The 16566-nt window shown below is 34.8% G+C and overlaps 1 protein-coding gene across 1 annotated transcript in view; it reads left to right on the top strand.

The window, feature by feature from the left end:
- The window catches only part of cplane1 (ciliogenesis and planar polarity effector 1), a 57875-nt gene that overhangs the window by 11056 nt on the left and 30253 nt on the right, over nucleotides 1-16566 (top strand). The window contains 14 exon segments of the mRNA XM_048181347.1: nucleotides 1298-1488; nucleotides 1570-1650; nucleotides 1733-1897; nucleotides 4724-4891; nucleotides 6655-6883; nucleotides 6974-7089; nucleotides 8795-9006; nucleotides 9086-9250; nucleotides 9351-9480; nucleotides 9565-9674; nucleotides 9751-9897; nucleotides 12224-12350; nucleotides 12465-12786; nucleotides 14726-15554. Coding sequence (XP_048037304.1) covers nucleotides 1298-1488; nucleotides 1570-1650; nucleotides 1733-1897; nucleotides 4724-4891; nucleotides 6655-6883; nucleotides 6974-7089; nucleotides 8795-9006; nucleotides 9086-9250; nucleotides 9351-9480; nucleotides 9565-9674; nucleotides 9751-9897; nucleotides 12224-12350; nucleotides 12465-12786; nucleotides 14726-15554 — 2992 coding nt within the window.

The raw sequence follows: 16566 nt of genomic DNA, 5'->3' as shown, positions 1-16566 counted from the left end.
AGCAACATGTAAAAACATTCAGAACGTCTTAGCAACACCCTAGCAACCACCCAGAACAACCTAGTAACTTCATAGCAACATAAAAAAACACTTGTATATAAAAAAACACTCAGATAGTCTTAGCAACAACCTAACAACCACCCAGAACAACTTAGTAACTTTATAGCAACATGTAAAAACACTCAGAACGTTTTAGCAACACCTTAGCAACCACCCAGAAGAACTTAGTAACTTTATAGCAACAGGTAAAAACACTCAGAACGTCTTAGCAACACCCTAGCAACCACACAGAACAACCTATAACTTTATTGCAACATATAAAAAATGCTCAGAACATCTTAGCAACACCCTAGCAACCACCCAGAACAACCTAGTAACTTTATAGCAACATATAAAAAACACTCAGCATCTTAGCAACACCCTAGCAACTACCCAGAACACCCTAGTAACTTTATGGAAACACATAAAAAACACTCAGAACGTCTTAGCAACCACATAGCAACACCCTAGCAACTACCCAGAGCAACCTAGCAACTTCATAGCAACATATAAAAACACTTAGAATGACTTAGCATTAGCAACCACATAACAATAGCCTAGCAACCACCCAGAACTCCCTTGTAACTTCATAGCAACATATTAAAACTACTCAGCACGTCTTAAAACCACATAGCAACACCCTAGCAAACCAACCACAACACGCTAGCATCATGCCAAGCACTACTCACTATTTTTTGGTATACTTGATTAGAAAACACTCAGATAGTCTCAGCAACCACATAGAACACCCTAATAACATCATAGCAAAATATAAAAATCACTCAGCACATATTAGCAACCACATAGCAACACCCTAGCAACCACCCAGAACAACCAAGTAACTTCATAGCAACATAAAAAACACTTAGTCTTAGCAACCACACAGAACCCCCTAGTAACTTTTTAGCAACATATAAAAACACTCAGCACATATTAGCAACCACATAGCAACACCTTAGCAACCACCCAGAACACCCTAGTGACTTCATAGCAACATATAAAAAACACTCAGAACATATTAGCAACTACATAGCAACACCCTAGCAACTGCCCAGAGCAACCTAGTAACTTCATAGCAACATATAAAAAACACTCAGAACATATTAGCAACCGCATAGCAACACCCTAGCAACCACCCAGAAGAGCCTAGTAACTTCATAGCAACATATAAAAACACTCAGATTGTCTTAGCTTTAGCAACCACCCAGAACACCCTAATAACTGCTGTTTGGCCTGAGGTCTGTGTTGTGTTTTTCAGATTGGTGGTTATTTGGCGTGAGCTGTACAGATTGGCTTTGCGATACCAGGAGGAGTTACGTCACCAAAGAGGTCAAGGGGGCGTCAAAAATGAGTTGGAGAAGATGTCAGTTATTATATCTAAAGTCCAGCAAGCTTTACAGTCTGCCGGAGATCGTCTTGAGGAGAGCCACACGTTGCACAGTTTCACCGGTGAGCATGAGGAACCACAACAGAAGTGTCTTATATATCACCATGATATTATAATGATGCTTTGCTGCTGTCCATCCTCAGGTGAACGGCACTTTATTTTAGGCGAATATGCGGAGAGCGTTCAGGTTTGGAGGGCTGAATTGTGTGCAGAGAGACAGAGAGGTCAGTCACTGTTTTCAGTCCAGCTCACATGATCATGTTAAATGTCACATGTCACTCACTGCATCCGTCCTGCATCCCACAGCAGGTCCAATGAAGTGTTACCTGGAGACACGCTACTGTCTGGCTCTTCTCTACGCGCAGCTGTTTCAGTATCGACTGCGAGAGGCTCAGGGTCTCTGTGACCATCTGGCACGTCAACTACAGCCGCATGCAGGACGAGAGGAAGAGGAAGTGCCAGGAGGGGCTGGTAAGGTTATACTGATCTACTATTTAAGCTTCTTTTTCTGAGAATAAATTTTAAACAGTATCTCCTCCTAGAGCTTTCAAGATAGAGCCACCAAACTCTGACTCTGTGTGCGCTATATCTTTTCTAACATACGATTTTCGTTTAACGGACAATTAAAACTGAAGGGTCAAAACTTTTGTAGAATAATATTTATAGAGTATTTAAGCTATCAATCTCTAACAAAGCTTAATGACTATCCTAGGATAGCATGCTAAAACATGTTACCAACATGCTAATTCATGCTATCAACATGTTAATTCATGCCAACGACATTTTAAAACATGCTAGCAAACATTCTAATTCATGCTATCAATGTGCAAAAATATTCTAGCAACATGTTAAATCATGTTAGCAACATGTTAAAACATGCTTGCAATGTGTTAGCATGCTAATTCATGTTAGAAAAGTGTAAAATCATGTTATCAAAATGGCAATTCATGCTACCAATGTGTTAAAACATGCTAGCAACATGCTAATTCATGCTATCAGCATGCTAAACATGTTAGCAACATCTTAAAAATGTTATCAACATGTTAAAAAAGCTAGCAATATGTTAAAACATGCCAATTAATGCCAGCAAAATGCTAAAACGGGTAAGCAATGTTCTAAAACCTCCTAGCAACATGTTAATTCATGCTATCAATGTGTTAAAACTTGCTACCAAAGATGCTAGCAACATACTAATTCATGTTAGCAGCATGTTAAAACATGTTAGCAACATCGTAAAATGCTATCAACATGTTAAGAAATGTTAGCAACATGCTAATTCATGCTAGCAAAATGCTAAAACATTAGCAATGTGTTAAAATATGTTAACAACATGTTAATTCATGACAGCAACATTTTAAAACATGCTAGCAACATTCTAAAACATGTTAGCGACATGCTAATTCATGCTATCAATGTGCAAAAATATTCTAGCAACATGTTAATTTATGTTAACAGAATGCTAAAACATGCTAACAGCATTCTAAAACATGTTAGTAACATGATTATTATGCTATCAACATGTTAAAACATGATTGCAGTGTGCTAAAGCATGCATATTCATGTTAGCAACATGGTAAAACATGTTAGCAACATGTTAATTCATGCTAATAATGTGATAAAACATGTAAGCAATGTGTTAAAACATGTTAACAACATGTTAATTCATGACAGCAACATTTTAAAACATGCTAGCAACATTCTAAAACATGTTAGCGACATGCTAATTCATGCTATCAATGTGCAAAAATATTCTAGCAACATGTTAATTCATGTTAACAGAATGCTAAAACATGCTAACAGCATTCTAAAACATGTTAGTAACATGATTATTATGCTATCAACATGTTAAAACATGATTGCAGTGTGCTAAAGCATGCATATTCATGTTAGCAACATGGTAAAACATGTTAGCAACATGTTAATTCATGCTAATAATGTGATAAAACATGTAAGCAATGTGTTAAAACATGTTAACAACATGTTAATTCATGACAGCAACATTCTAAAACATGCTAGCAACATTCTAAAACATGTTAGCGACATGCTAATTCATGCTATCAATGTGCAAAAATATTCTAGCAACATGTTAATTCATGTTTGCAGAATGCTAAAACATGCTAACAGCATTCTAAAACATGTTAGTAACATGATTATTATGCTATCAACATGTTAAAACATGTTAGCAACATCTTAAAAATGTTATCAACATGTTAAAACATGATTTCAGTGTGCTAAAGCATGCATATTCATGTTAGCAACATGGTAAAACATGTTAGCAACATGTTAATTCATGCTAATAATGTGATAAAACATGTAAGCAATGGGTTAAAACATGTTAACAACATGCTATTCATGTTAGCAATGTGTTTAAAATGTTATTCATGTTAGCAGTTAAAACATTCTAGTAAAATGTTAAAACATGTTACCATTTAACATGTAAAATGCTATCATGTTAAGAAATGTTACCAAAATGCTAATTCATGCTAGTAACATGTTAAAACATTAGCAATGTGTTTAAAATGTTAATTCATGCTAGCAGTGTTAAATCATGCTAGTAAAATGCTAAAACATTTTAGCATTATCGTAAAATGCTATCATGTTAAGAAATGTTAACAACATGTTAATTAATGCCAGCAACATTCTAAAACATGCAATGTGCAAAAATATTTTAGCAACATGTTAATTCATGTTAGCAGAATGTTAAAACATGTTAACAGCATTCTAAAACATGTTAGTAAACATGATAATTGTGCTATCAACATGTTAAATCATGTTAGCAACATCTTAAAAAATGTTATCAACATGTTAAAACATGTTTGGATTGCGTCAAAGCATGCTAATTCATGTTAGCAAAGTGTAAAACCGTGTTAGCAACATACCAGTTCATGCTAATAATGTGATAAAACATGTTAGCAATGTGTTAAAACATGTTAACAACATGCTATGCTTATTAGCAATGTGTTTAAAATGTTAATTCATGCTAGCAGTGTTAAATCATGCTAGTAAAATGCTAAAACATGTTAGCATCATGTTAATCCATACTAGCAATGTGTTAAAACATGTTAATTCGTGATAGCAATGTCTTTCTTTCTTTCTTTCTTTCTTTCATTGATGAATAGAAAGTCCAAAAGAACAGCGTTTTATTTGAAATAGAAGTATTTTGTAACATTATTAAAGTCTTTACTGTCACCTTTGATCATTTTAATCATCTTTGTTGAATAACAGTATCAATTTAAAGAACAGCAGTGTATATTGTGAGGACAGTACAAGATTTCTCCCATCCCTTGTGTCCTGCAGATGAGGCCGTGTTTGAGTGCTGGCTCTCGGGGCCGGTGGGGCATGAAGCGGCCTGCGCAGTGGTTCAGTCTCTGGGCAGGTTTATGGCTGCGTACTTCACCAACCGCCCGCTCTGCATCCTCCCGCCACACAACGTGGACGTCCTGCCGCCTCTTCACTTACCGCACAGTGAGTTCAGGGAAACCAAAATATGAATGTGTGCTATTTCTGTGCACAGTATGCTCATTTTCGGATTGTGTGTAATGTGTAGTGTACAACCAGAGCACACTGCATGACATACTGTATCCCATAATGCAATGCATTGCACTTGACGGTTGAATCTGAAACGATTTTAAATCTATTTCTTGATTTGACTATCAAAAGTTCAGACATTTTTACACAAAATTGGGTTCAAATCCAAAAAAAAAGAGTTTTTTGAGATGATAACTGGATTACTGAATTAAACATGCAGTGATGTAATGATGTCATGTGACAGCCAGTGTTGTTATTGTTAACTAAACAAAAACAAAAACTTACAAATCATTTTCGTTAATTGAAATAATGCTTAAATAAAATAAAAGATGTATATTAGATGAAACATAAATTAGGCAACTTACTGAAATAAGTTTAAGGAGTAAAATTACTAAAACAAAAACTGAAATAAAAATAAATTAAAGCTAAATAGAAATACAAAAAAAAAGATGTTGAAGTACTAAAATTACTAAAACTTAAACTGACATAAAAATAAAGCTTAATTAATTATATAAAAAACTAAAACTAATACAAATGGCAAAAATATGTAACAAAATTACTAAAACTAAAACTGAAATAAAAATAAATGAAAGCTTAATTAAGTTAAAAAACAAAACTGATTAAAAATGACAAAAGTACAGAAAAAATTGCTAAATGAAAAAAAAATTAAATGGAAAAACTGGAAAAAAAAATGAAAGCTTAAAGTAAAAAAAAAGATTAAAAATGACAAAAGTACATAAAATTGCTAAAACTTAAACTAAAATGAAAATAAAAACTGAAAATATATAAAGTTTTTTTTAAGTTTAAATTTTATATAATATATCAATTATGCTTACATTCTGAAAAATGAATATTAAATGAAAAACTTGAAAGAAAATTAGAAATGTTGTCTTGGCAACTAACTGAAATTAATAAGTATGCGTTGTTGAAGTACTAAAATTACTCAAATTAAAACTGAAATAAAAACAATTCAGTTAAAAAAACAAAACTGATTAAAAATGACAAAAGTACAGAAAAAAAATACTAATTCATACTTAAAATAAACTCTGAAAAATAAATATTAAATGAAAAACTGAAAAAAATGAAAGCTTAAAGTAAAAAAAAAGATTAAAAATGACAAAAGTACATAAAATTGCTAAAACTTAAGCTAAAATGAAATTAAAAGTTTTTTTAAGTTTAAAGTTTATATAATAGTAATTTTAAAATTAGAAATAGAAATTTTGTCTTGGCAACTAACTGAGTTATTGAAGTACTAAAATGACTAAAACTGAAATAAAAATAAATGAAAGCTAAATTAAGTTAAAAAAAAAACTATTAAAAATGACAAAATTACTAAAACTTAAACTAAAATGAAAATGAACACTGAAAATATACAAATAAAAGCAAGTTCAAAATATTAAAAAATTCTATAATGGTAAATAAATAAATGGTAAAAGTAAATAGTAAAATAAATAAATAAAATCAAGACAAATGAATAATCATCCAAGACAAATTTCTCCTAAGGGAGACAATAAATGGTACCTTGACCTTAAATAATGCTGAAATAACACTGGTGACTGTAATGTAGTATGCACATATTTGAGACACTGCACACTTTCACATAATATTTTATGATCTTAAATGATATGCTAGTTTTCCTGTCATGTGGCTAATAAATCAGTGTGTAATGAGATGATGTAATTGAACTGAAATGCGCTCAGACGCAGGTGGGCGTGTGGTGGAGCTGTCTCAGGCTCGTGCAGCAGCGTCGGTCCGCTCTGAGCAGCTGTCGGAGGTGTGGACGGTGGATTACGCTCTAGAGCTCCTCCTGCTGGGCGGGCTGCTCCCTGAGGCCGCGTGGATGGCACAGCGTCTGGGCGACTGGAAGATGGCGGCCACCCTTGGCCTGGCGTACACCAACTACTGCAGTGGCCATTTAGACTTGAGCAGGTTTGTTGTGGGCATGAAGGTCTGGTATCCTCTCGCTTCAGATGCCACAGTGATTTTGTTTGTCGTATTTCTCATTTTTTGGTCCTCAAGCCTGCCATGGAGAGAGCTGCACCTTCCCACCGAGCTCAAGCCTGCGGTCATATTCCAGGATCAGCTGGAGATGTTACTGGGCCGAATGGTTGGGTCTGAAGGAGATGGTAACAAAGGTACAAATATGATATTTATATTCAGGGTGTGAATTATGAGATCTATACCCCATGATTAAGTCAAAACATAAGGTTTTCATTCTGCATATTACATAAGGAACATTTTGGAAACATCTAAAGTGTTTAGAGGGCGTATTTTCACCTTCATCAGGTTCAGGCCTTTTCCGTCAGCATACCGTAAGATGGTTCATAAACAAAACTTAAGTACTGTCATTGTTTATCACATTATTATAGTTTTTCACATCACAACTTTAGTGTTTTGTTTTAAAAATCTTTAATACATTTAATACATATACCTTAACTGACTGACTGAAATATCTGTAAAAATGCTTATCTTCCTAAAACAAAAAACTTTGTATAATTCACACACTGTATATAATATAATATAATATAATATAATATAATATTCAGTGTTAAAACTATTATATAAATAACTCAAAATATTTATGATATAATATAATATAATATTCAGTGTTGTTATTCTTAACTAAAACTATTATATAAATAAAATACATTTATTAAAAATAAAATAAAAAGTAAAAGTACTAAATGAAAAAGTGAAAAATATTCAAAATATTTTTGTTATTAACATTAATTAATTAATATTAATAAATTCTATAATAACGGTAGAATATAATATAATAGTAAAATGACAATAATATATAATATTCAGTGTTAAAACTATTATATAAACAAAATAAAACTATTATATAAATAATTCAAAATATTAATAAATTATATATATATATATATATATATATATATATATAAATAAAATAAAATAATATAATATAATATAATATAATATACAGTGTTGTTATAGTTAACTAAAAATATTATATAAATAAAATAAATTTATTAAATGTGAAATAAATAAAAATAAATAAATAAATAAATATAAATATTAAATGAAAATGAAAATGAGAAAAAAATTAGAAATGTTACTTTGTCAACAAACTGAAATAAGTATTTAAGCTGAAGTACTAAAATGACCAAAACACTGAAACAAAAATAAATTAAAGTGTAATAATATATAATATATAAATATAAAAAAATAATAAAAATAACAAAAGCACATAAAATTACTAAAACTAAAATTAAAACTGTATATATAACAAAATAAAAGCAAAATATTAATAAATTCTATGATACCGGTAATATATTATATTATAGTAAAATGACACAATATATAATATAATATATAATATAATATAATATAATATAATATAATATAATATAATATAATATAATATAATATAATATTCAGTGTTAAAACTATTATATAAATAAAATAAAACTATTATATAAATAATTCAAAATATTTATGATATAATATAATATAATATTCAGTGTTGTTATTCTAAAACTATTATATAAATAAAATACATTTATTAAAAATAAAATAAAATGTAAAAGTACTAAATGAAAAAGTGAAAAATATTCAAAATATTTTTGTTATTAACATTAATTAATTAATATTAATAAATTCTATAATAACGGTAGAATATAATATAATAGTAAAATGACAATAATATATAATATTCAGTGTTAAAACTATTATATAAACAAAATAAAACTGTTATATAAATAATTCAAAATATTAATAAATTATATATATATATATATATATATATATATATATATAAAATAAAATTGATTATATTATATAGTCTACATATTGACTGCTTGTTTTTCTTCTCTTTAGACTCAGTTGAGGACGTGGATCTGCTTCAAGTCTCTGTGCACGAGATCCTGAAGGCGTCCGTCATGGCGGAGGTGGACGTCGTCTCTCAGCCTCTAACACGACTGCTGAACGCAGCCAAAGATCGAGCGACATCACTTCCTGCTCTGGTTCCTCCTGTGTTCTACCTGCCTGCTCCTCCTCTGTACTGTCCACAGCCTTCACCAAACACACAGGTCGGTCACACACAGAGATGCCCGACTGTCACGTCTTTCTCTGTCTATCTCATCTTTAGCTGTATATTGATCTCCTCAGGACTCTGTGAGAGATGCAGCTCTGGTTCTGGAGACGGAGTCCCGCTGTCAGGTTTCTGGGCTGGTTCAGAAGGTTCTGATGATCTTCCGGGCGGCACACAGCTCTCTGCCAGCTGCGCAGTGGTACATCAGCAACCTGCAGCGCTGCAGACACTTACAGCACAAGGTGCGATCAGATTTAATATTCTCTCTGACGTTTCCCAATGTCCACCTCACAATTAACATGTTTTTTTTTTCTTTTTTTCCCCTTTGTTTTCTGTTGGTAGATCCAGAAAAAAGTGTCCGAACCCCAAGCTGAACTGATTCCTGATGGACTGAAAAAATTCTTCTCTCATCGTGGGTTCTTCCAATCAGGGCCCAGCAAAGACATGGATAGTGTCACCACACAAATCATAAGTATGTTTAATTTAATTATCTATCAGAACTTTTAGTTAGTAGTGTCGGTTTGAAGTTTTGTGCATTAATATGATTTTGTGCCAGTATGTTTCCGTGAGGTGTGTGCTCTTTGCTGGATGCTCCATGTGAGGGACCAGCTCACCATTTCCTGTAGACGGTACCAGACTGCAAGAACACGGGAGAGAGACACTCAGGTGAGTTTAAAGAAAGCATATGTGAATGTTGCAAAGATGCCAGATCCATGTGTCAATCCATGTTTTTGTGTGTCAGATCAGTGACGTGAGTGTGTCAGATCTGTGTGTTGAGGCTCTGTGTTGGGCGCGCCGCCTCCTGCCGTTCTGCCGTTTCCTGAATGCAGAAGAAGCACTGCAGGACTTAGTGCTCAGCCTGGTGTCTGAACTGCCGCCCAGTCATGTGGTAATATACATCACTAATCTAAACTTACACTCATTTAGGATACTTATGGCTTGTTGTAACCCTTAGCCAGGTTAAAAAATAAATGTTACTAACTAACTAACTAAAACATGTTAGTCGTTTTTTGGCCAAGATTTTTTTTTAGGAGTTAACACTCTTTATTTTTAACCTGGTAAATTATAGTAAGTAACTAAGTAACTAAGTAACTAAGTAACTAACTAACTAACTAACTAACTAACTAACATGTTGCTAGTTTTTTGGGACATGCACCATTGTAATGTCTTAGTAACCTTCATTTAGCCAGGTTAATAACTAACTAACTAACTAACAAGTTAGTAGTTTTTTGGACAATAATTTTTTAAGAGTTAGTTAATAATCTTTATTTTTAACCTTGTAAATTAAGGTTACTAACTAACTAGTTAACTAACTAACTAACTAACTAACAAACATGCTGGTAGTGTTTTCTGGACATGCACCATTGTAATGTCTTAGTATTCTTTGGGAGTTAGTTGGTAACCTTTATTTAGCCAGGTTAAAAAATAAAGGTTACTAACTAAATAATGTTTTTTGGGAGTTAGTTAACAATCTTTATTTTTAACCTGGTAAATTATAGTTACTAACTAACTAACATGTTGGTAGTTTTATTGGACATGCACCATTGTAATGTCTTGGTAACCTTTATTTAGCCAGGTTAATAACTGACTAACTAAATAACAAGTTAGTAGTTTTTTGGACAATAATTTTTTAGGAGTTAGGAGTTTAGGAGTTGGACAATACTTTTTTTAGGAGTTTAAACCTGGTAAATTAAGGTTACTACCTAACTAGCTAATTAGCTAACTAACTAACTAACTAACACGTTGGCAGTTTATTTGGACATGCACCATTGTAATGACTTAGTAACCTTTATTTAGCCAGGTTAATAAAGGTTACTAATTAAATAACTAACTAACTAACTAACAAGTTAGTAGTTTTTGGGACAAGAATTGTTTTAGGAGTTAGTTAATTATCTTTATTTTTAACCTGGTAAGTTAAGGTTAGTTACTAACTAACTAACTAACTATCTAAATAATAAGTTAGTAGTTTTTTGGACAAGAATTTTTTTAGGAGTTAGTTAATAATCTTTATTTTTAACCTGTTAAATTAAGGTTACTACCTAACTAACTAGCTAACTAACTAACTAACTAACACGTTGGTAGTTTATTTGGACATGCACCATTGTAATGACTTAGTAACCTTTATTTAGCCAGAGTAATAACTAATAAAGGTTACTAACTAACTAACTAACTAACTAACAAGTTAGTTGTTTTTGGGACAATAATTGTTTTAGGAGTTAGTTAATAATCTTTATTTTTAACCTGGTAAATTAAGGTTAGTTACTAACTAACTAATTAACTAACTAACTAACTAACAAGTTAGTAGTTTTTTGGGACAAGAATTGTTTTAGGAGTTAGTTAATAATCTTTATTTTTAACCTGGTAAATTAAGGTTACTACCTCACTAGCTAACTAACTAACTAACACGTTGGTAGTTTATTTGGACATGCACAATTGTAATGACTTAGTAACCTTTATTTAGCCAGATTAATAACTAATAAAGGTTACTAATTAACTAACTAACTAACTAACAAGTTAGTAGTTTTTTGGACAAGAATTTTTTTAGGAGTTAGTTAATAATCTTTATTTTTAACCTGGTAAATTAAGGTTACTACCTAAGTAGCTAACTAACTAACTAACATGTTGGTAGTTTTTTGGACATGCACCATTGTAATTTCTTAGTAACCTTTATTTAGCCAGGTTAATAACTAGTAAAGTTTACTAACTAACATGTTAGTAGTTTTTTTTGGACGTGCACCTTTGTAATGTCTTGGTATTCTTTGGGAGTTAGTTGGTAACCTTTATATAATCAGATTATAATCAAGATATAATAAAGGTTTCAAACTAACTAACTAACATGTTTTTTTGTTTGTTTGTTTTTTGGACATGCACCTTTGTAATGTCATTGTATTCTTTGGGAGTTGGTAATCTTTATTTAACCAGCTTAAAATAAAGGTACTAACTAACATGTTAGTACTTTGTTTACATTATAATGTCTTGGGAGTTAATTAGTTGGTTAGTAATCTCTAAATTTAACCTGGTTAAATACAACTAACTAACTCTCAGAGAATACTAAAACATTACGATGACACATGTTCAAAAAACAATCGTAGTGAATATCAAAGTCTAATCTAAACAACTGTATCTGATAGATCACTGTACCATCACAGTACTTTTGTAGTGCATCACTCACCTGCTCAGTCACTCAAAACTTGGGTGTCATTTCTGATGTTCAGACAGCAGAAACTCTAGCGAGAGTGTTTCCTGATGAGACCGAGTCTGTTCGCGTGCCGCTGCGGGAGAAGTACACATCACTGGTGCAGAGACTGAGACCCGTGATGGTGCCAGACGCTTCGACACCAGGCAAGAGCTGCTTTAAGCAATAACTCACCCAAAATGATGATTCTTTGCTTTGTTTAGAAAGTAGAACATCTGGTCAATGGTTCAGCCCTTAACCAGCTGTGCTCATGTTCACAGATGTTCCGCCAGGCAGTGAGAGGGAGGATGAGGGCGGCGATACCATGATGATTCTGATCCAGGATCAGCTGAGGCAGCGACGCCGGGAGCTTCGCCGCCTGGTAAAGTATCTGGGTACACCGGAGCCGTACCTTTGGGAGAGAGAGGAGGAGGAGGACAGAGGTGGTGCTGCTTCCATACTGAAGCGACTCTCTCTCGGGACTAGTTTGAGTGACAGCACACTGACGGACTGTGGACGCCCCCTAGTGTACAGTGAAGGAGACACAGCCGAGACGCTATCAGAGCCTCTTTCTCCGGAGCTGCAGACCAAATCTGCACACAGGTAACGCTGGTTTAACTTTTGAGTTAACTTTTGAATTTTTTTTTTTTTTTAAATTAAGTAAATATTAGTATGTAGTAATTTGACAGTTTATAATAAAAAAATATATATATATATATATATATATATATATATATATATATATATATATATATATACACACACTTTTTTTAGTTTACAGTACATTTGTATTATTTCAATATATTTCTTGTTTTGTTTAATGTTTTAATTGAATAATATTCACAATAAAAACATAATAAATTATTTATAATAAAAAGACCATTTACAGCCAAAACACACTTTACTATAAAAATAGTAAGATTAAAAAAAGTTGTTTTTTGAAATAATCTCCGATATTTAATGAACGATTCGATTGACAGTGGTGGTCCTAGAGCCAAAGTTGCTCAGAATGAGGAGTTCTACCATATGGTATGAATGACGTGGGTGTGTGCGAAAAATTGCGTTACAAACAATCCTTTGCGCACAGGTACGGTACGCGAAGGCGCCCTCCAGTGGCCGATTTCTTTCTAATTTCTCACAGGCCACTAGGGCCATGATTCAAACATGCCCAGGGAGTTTCATTCCGATCGACCTATGTTAACCTTGTCTGACAGCCACTCAAACTTCATTGGCCGATGGCGGCCGTGTTTTTTACGAAATACGCAAATCTCCTCTTAGACAATCGTGGCACCTTGGACAAAGACATCGCATGCCAGTTTTCAAATCAGTCGGACTGACTGTTGCATAGCTATAACCATTTTCATGTTTGTTTGTTTTTTCATTTTATAGCACCACCAAGTGGCCAGTCGCCGCAAACTTTTTCACATGACCACAGACTGAGCATGTACATAGGTGTACCGAGTTTGGTGAAATTCAAGAAATTCATGGTATTCTGTTCAAGAGGCATAGCCGTTTTAGTAAAAGTGGCCACGCCCACTTTGAATATTTTGAATAGAAATTTTGACAATTTGTTCAATAATTATTGACAGACTCCAAAGAATCTTGCTGCACTGGTTTGGTTGCGATCGGGTGAAAAACGTAGGACTAGTTTGCAAAAGTAGTTTTTTCAGAAAATCCAAAATACCAGAAAATTCGTTGAATCCATAGCGCTGAAATCCTATTGTAATTGTTCAAATTTCCAAGGATCAGCACTCGCCCCTAAAAGTGATCGGAAAGATCAAACTGTAAGTCGTAGAGACTTGAAACTTTGAGGGCTGGTAGTACGCCGTCTACAAAGTCACCAAGGCTTGCCCCGATTGGCCTGATGGGGGCGCTACAGCTGTCAAAAGTACGAAACCGTTCGCCATAGACTCAGGTGTCTTATATCGTTCGAATCCTTGGCTCAGGATGGACAAAATTAACAAAACTGACAAAATTTCTGCTAGAGGCCTGTGAGAAATTCAAAAGAGAAAACAGCCACTAAGGGGCGACATCACGTTTTTCACGTACGTAGGATAGTAAATCACGCGGTTTTTCGCACATGCCCATGATATTCATACCACATGGTAGAACTCCTCATGCTGAGCAACTTTACCTCTAGGACCACCGATGTCCATCAAATCGTTCGTTAAATATTGGAGATTATTTCAAAAAACAATTTTGGCGATCTAGTCGTAGGTTTTTGGCTCAACCTTGATAACTGTTAAAAAGCTTTATAAACATATATTTCCTATGATAAATTGCCTGTAAATGGTCTTTTCCATCTATAATCATTGTTACAGGCTTGCTAATTAAAACATAATGCATTTTTACGCATAAGACCTTAAAGCTTGAACCCCGATAACTGTTGCTTGCAGCTATATTTTTCTATGCAGATGCACTTCTCGAAAAATCGCCCCACTAATTCTATATAATTACATGTTTACTTTGCACAATATAAATGCTGCATACTGCAAAAATAGAGAAGTATGGAATTAAATTGACCTCTTTTTGGTATTTGTAGCTCCAAGACAGCAAAGTTTCATGATGCACCTGAGAAATCAAAACAAGACAGAAAAGGAAACGGCTCAGTGGAGCCCAAAGAACCAGAGTCGACCTTTAGGGGTTCTTCCGTACCCACAGTGGGAACCTGGGAATTTGAGTTGGAGGATGAGGAGTACATGCTCTTCCTAGATTTGTTCCTCAGCTATGTGCTGGGAAAGGACAGACTAGACGCAGAGGAGTCCGAGGTGCCTTTGCTGAGTAGTTTCTCACAACGTCTCCGTACTGGAGAGCTGCACTCGGTGACCTTTGACATGCTGACCACTCTCAAACGCCGTCAGAAGGATGGGGGTAAGCGAGGTGCACGTTTGCCATTGTTCCGCGCCGGTCACTGCTTCCAGACTCTCCCGGTCACCCCTGAACCGCCACCATCCATCGGTCCGGTTCAGTCCGACACTCACGCGACTCTTCCTGGACTCCATGCTGGGAAACATCCAAGTCTTTTCGGCCTTCGTCAACACGCTGCATCCAAAGTGAATTCGCTCAGCTCAGATGTCGACTCTACGGCCTTTAAGATCCTCTCGCAGGCTGAATTAGGTGTTCAGATCCAGCTGGACTCCTCGTTCGAGAACCGCTTTCCTCAGCTGGCTCGGCTGCTCGAGTGGATGATGCGCTGGGCCGACAGACGGGTCCTGCTCTCCCAGCCAGTCGGAAAGACGTCAGAGGGAGGAGATTCGGTGGTCATCAGGGTCAAAGGCTCGACCCCTGCAGTGCTGTCTGCACTGGAGCTGCTAGAGCAGAGATACAGCGCCGCCCTTCTGGTAGAAAACACAAATCACTCCCATTATAAGGTAAGGCTTTTGATCAAACTGTTTATTCTGTATTCTCCATAACAGATGGGGTGTCTATTTTGATTTTAAGTGGCAGACTTCCCGATCTAACATATCTAACATAAACAAAGATCTCTAATGGATCATGATGGAACTACGTTTTGATAGAAATGCCAATACAAAATTAAAAATCAAAACAAATAAATGCAAAGAGATATTTTCTTTTAAAGAATTCTCTTACAATAAATGGCTGGTAGGGACTACAACGAGCTTCTTCCTGATGTCACTAACCCTAACATTTACATAAACCCCGCCCCCGAGAACACGCAACAAAGGGGGCGGGTCCATGTTGGGCTGCTTTAGAGAAGAGGAAGAGTTGTTGTAGTAGAGTGTTATTGTCATGCCATCATTTTACGCCGGACTGCTTCACAAACGAGGGTCAATTCAACACAAAAGATGAACATGACGGCACATGCTAGTGGATGAGTTGAATCAACTCCACAGCAACTACATCAATTTATCCACTAACCATTCAGAAACGTCTAAAAGTTGTAACTTCTTCCTGAGTCTCTCCATCAGTGTCGACTCCGGTTTGAACAATGTAAGGCTGAACACCGTTACTGACAATCCTCATTTTGGCTGCGTGAGATTCTCCAGCTTTGTTGTTGTTGAGCTGTTAAAGCTCCGACCCCTTCTGGAAAGGGGGCGGGAGCAGCAGCTCATTTGCATTTAAAGGGACACACACAAAAACGGCGTGTTTTTGCTCACACCCAAATAGAGGCAAATTTGACAAGCTATAATAAATGATCTGTGGGGGATTTTGAGCTGAAACTTCACAGACACATTCTGGAGACACCAGAGACTGATATTACATCTTGTTAAAGGGGCGCTATAGGTCCACATTAATCAAATCCAGTCACTGTGGTCACATGGAGTGTCTCTCTCGAGTGATCACCGAGATGGATGATAATACCAGAGCCTTAAGGGATACGTTAATACGTTTAGTTCAGCTGACAAAAACATGACACCACAG

The sequence above is a fragment of the Megalobrama amblycephala genome, linkage group LG2 (assembly GCF_018812025.1).
Source record: "Megalobrama amblycephala isolate DHTTF-2021 linkage group LG2, ASM1881202v1, whole genome shotgun sequence".
Lineage (NCBI taxonomy): Eukaryota > Metazoa > Chordata > Actinopteri > Cypriniformes > Xenocyprididae > Megalobrama > Megalobrama amblycephala.
The sequence above is the reverse complement of the archived record's forward strand: the minus strand, read 5'-3'. Positions and strand labels throughout refer to the sequence as shown.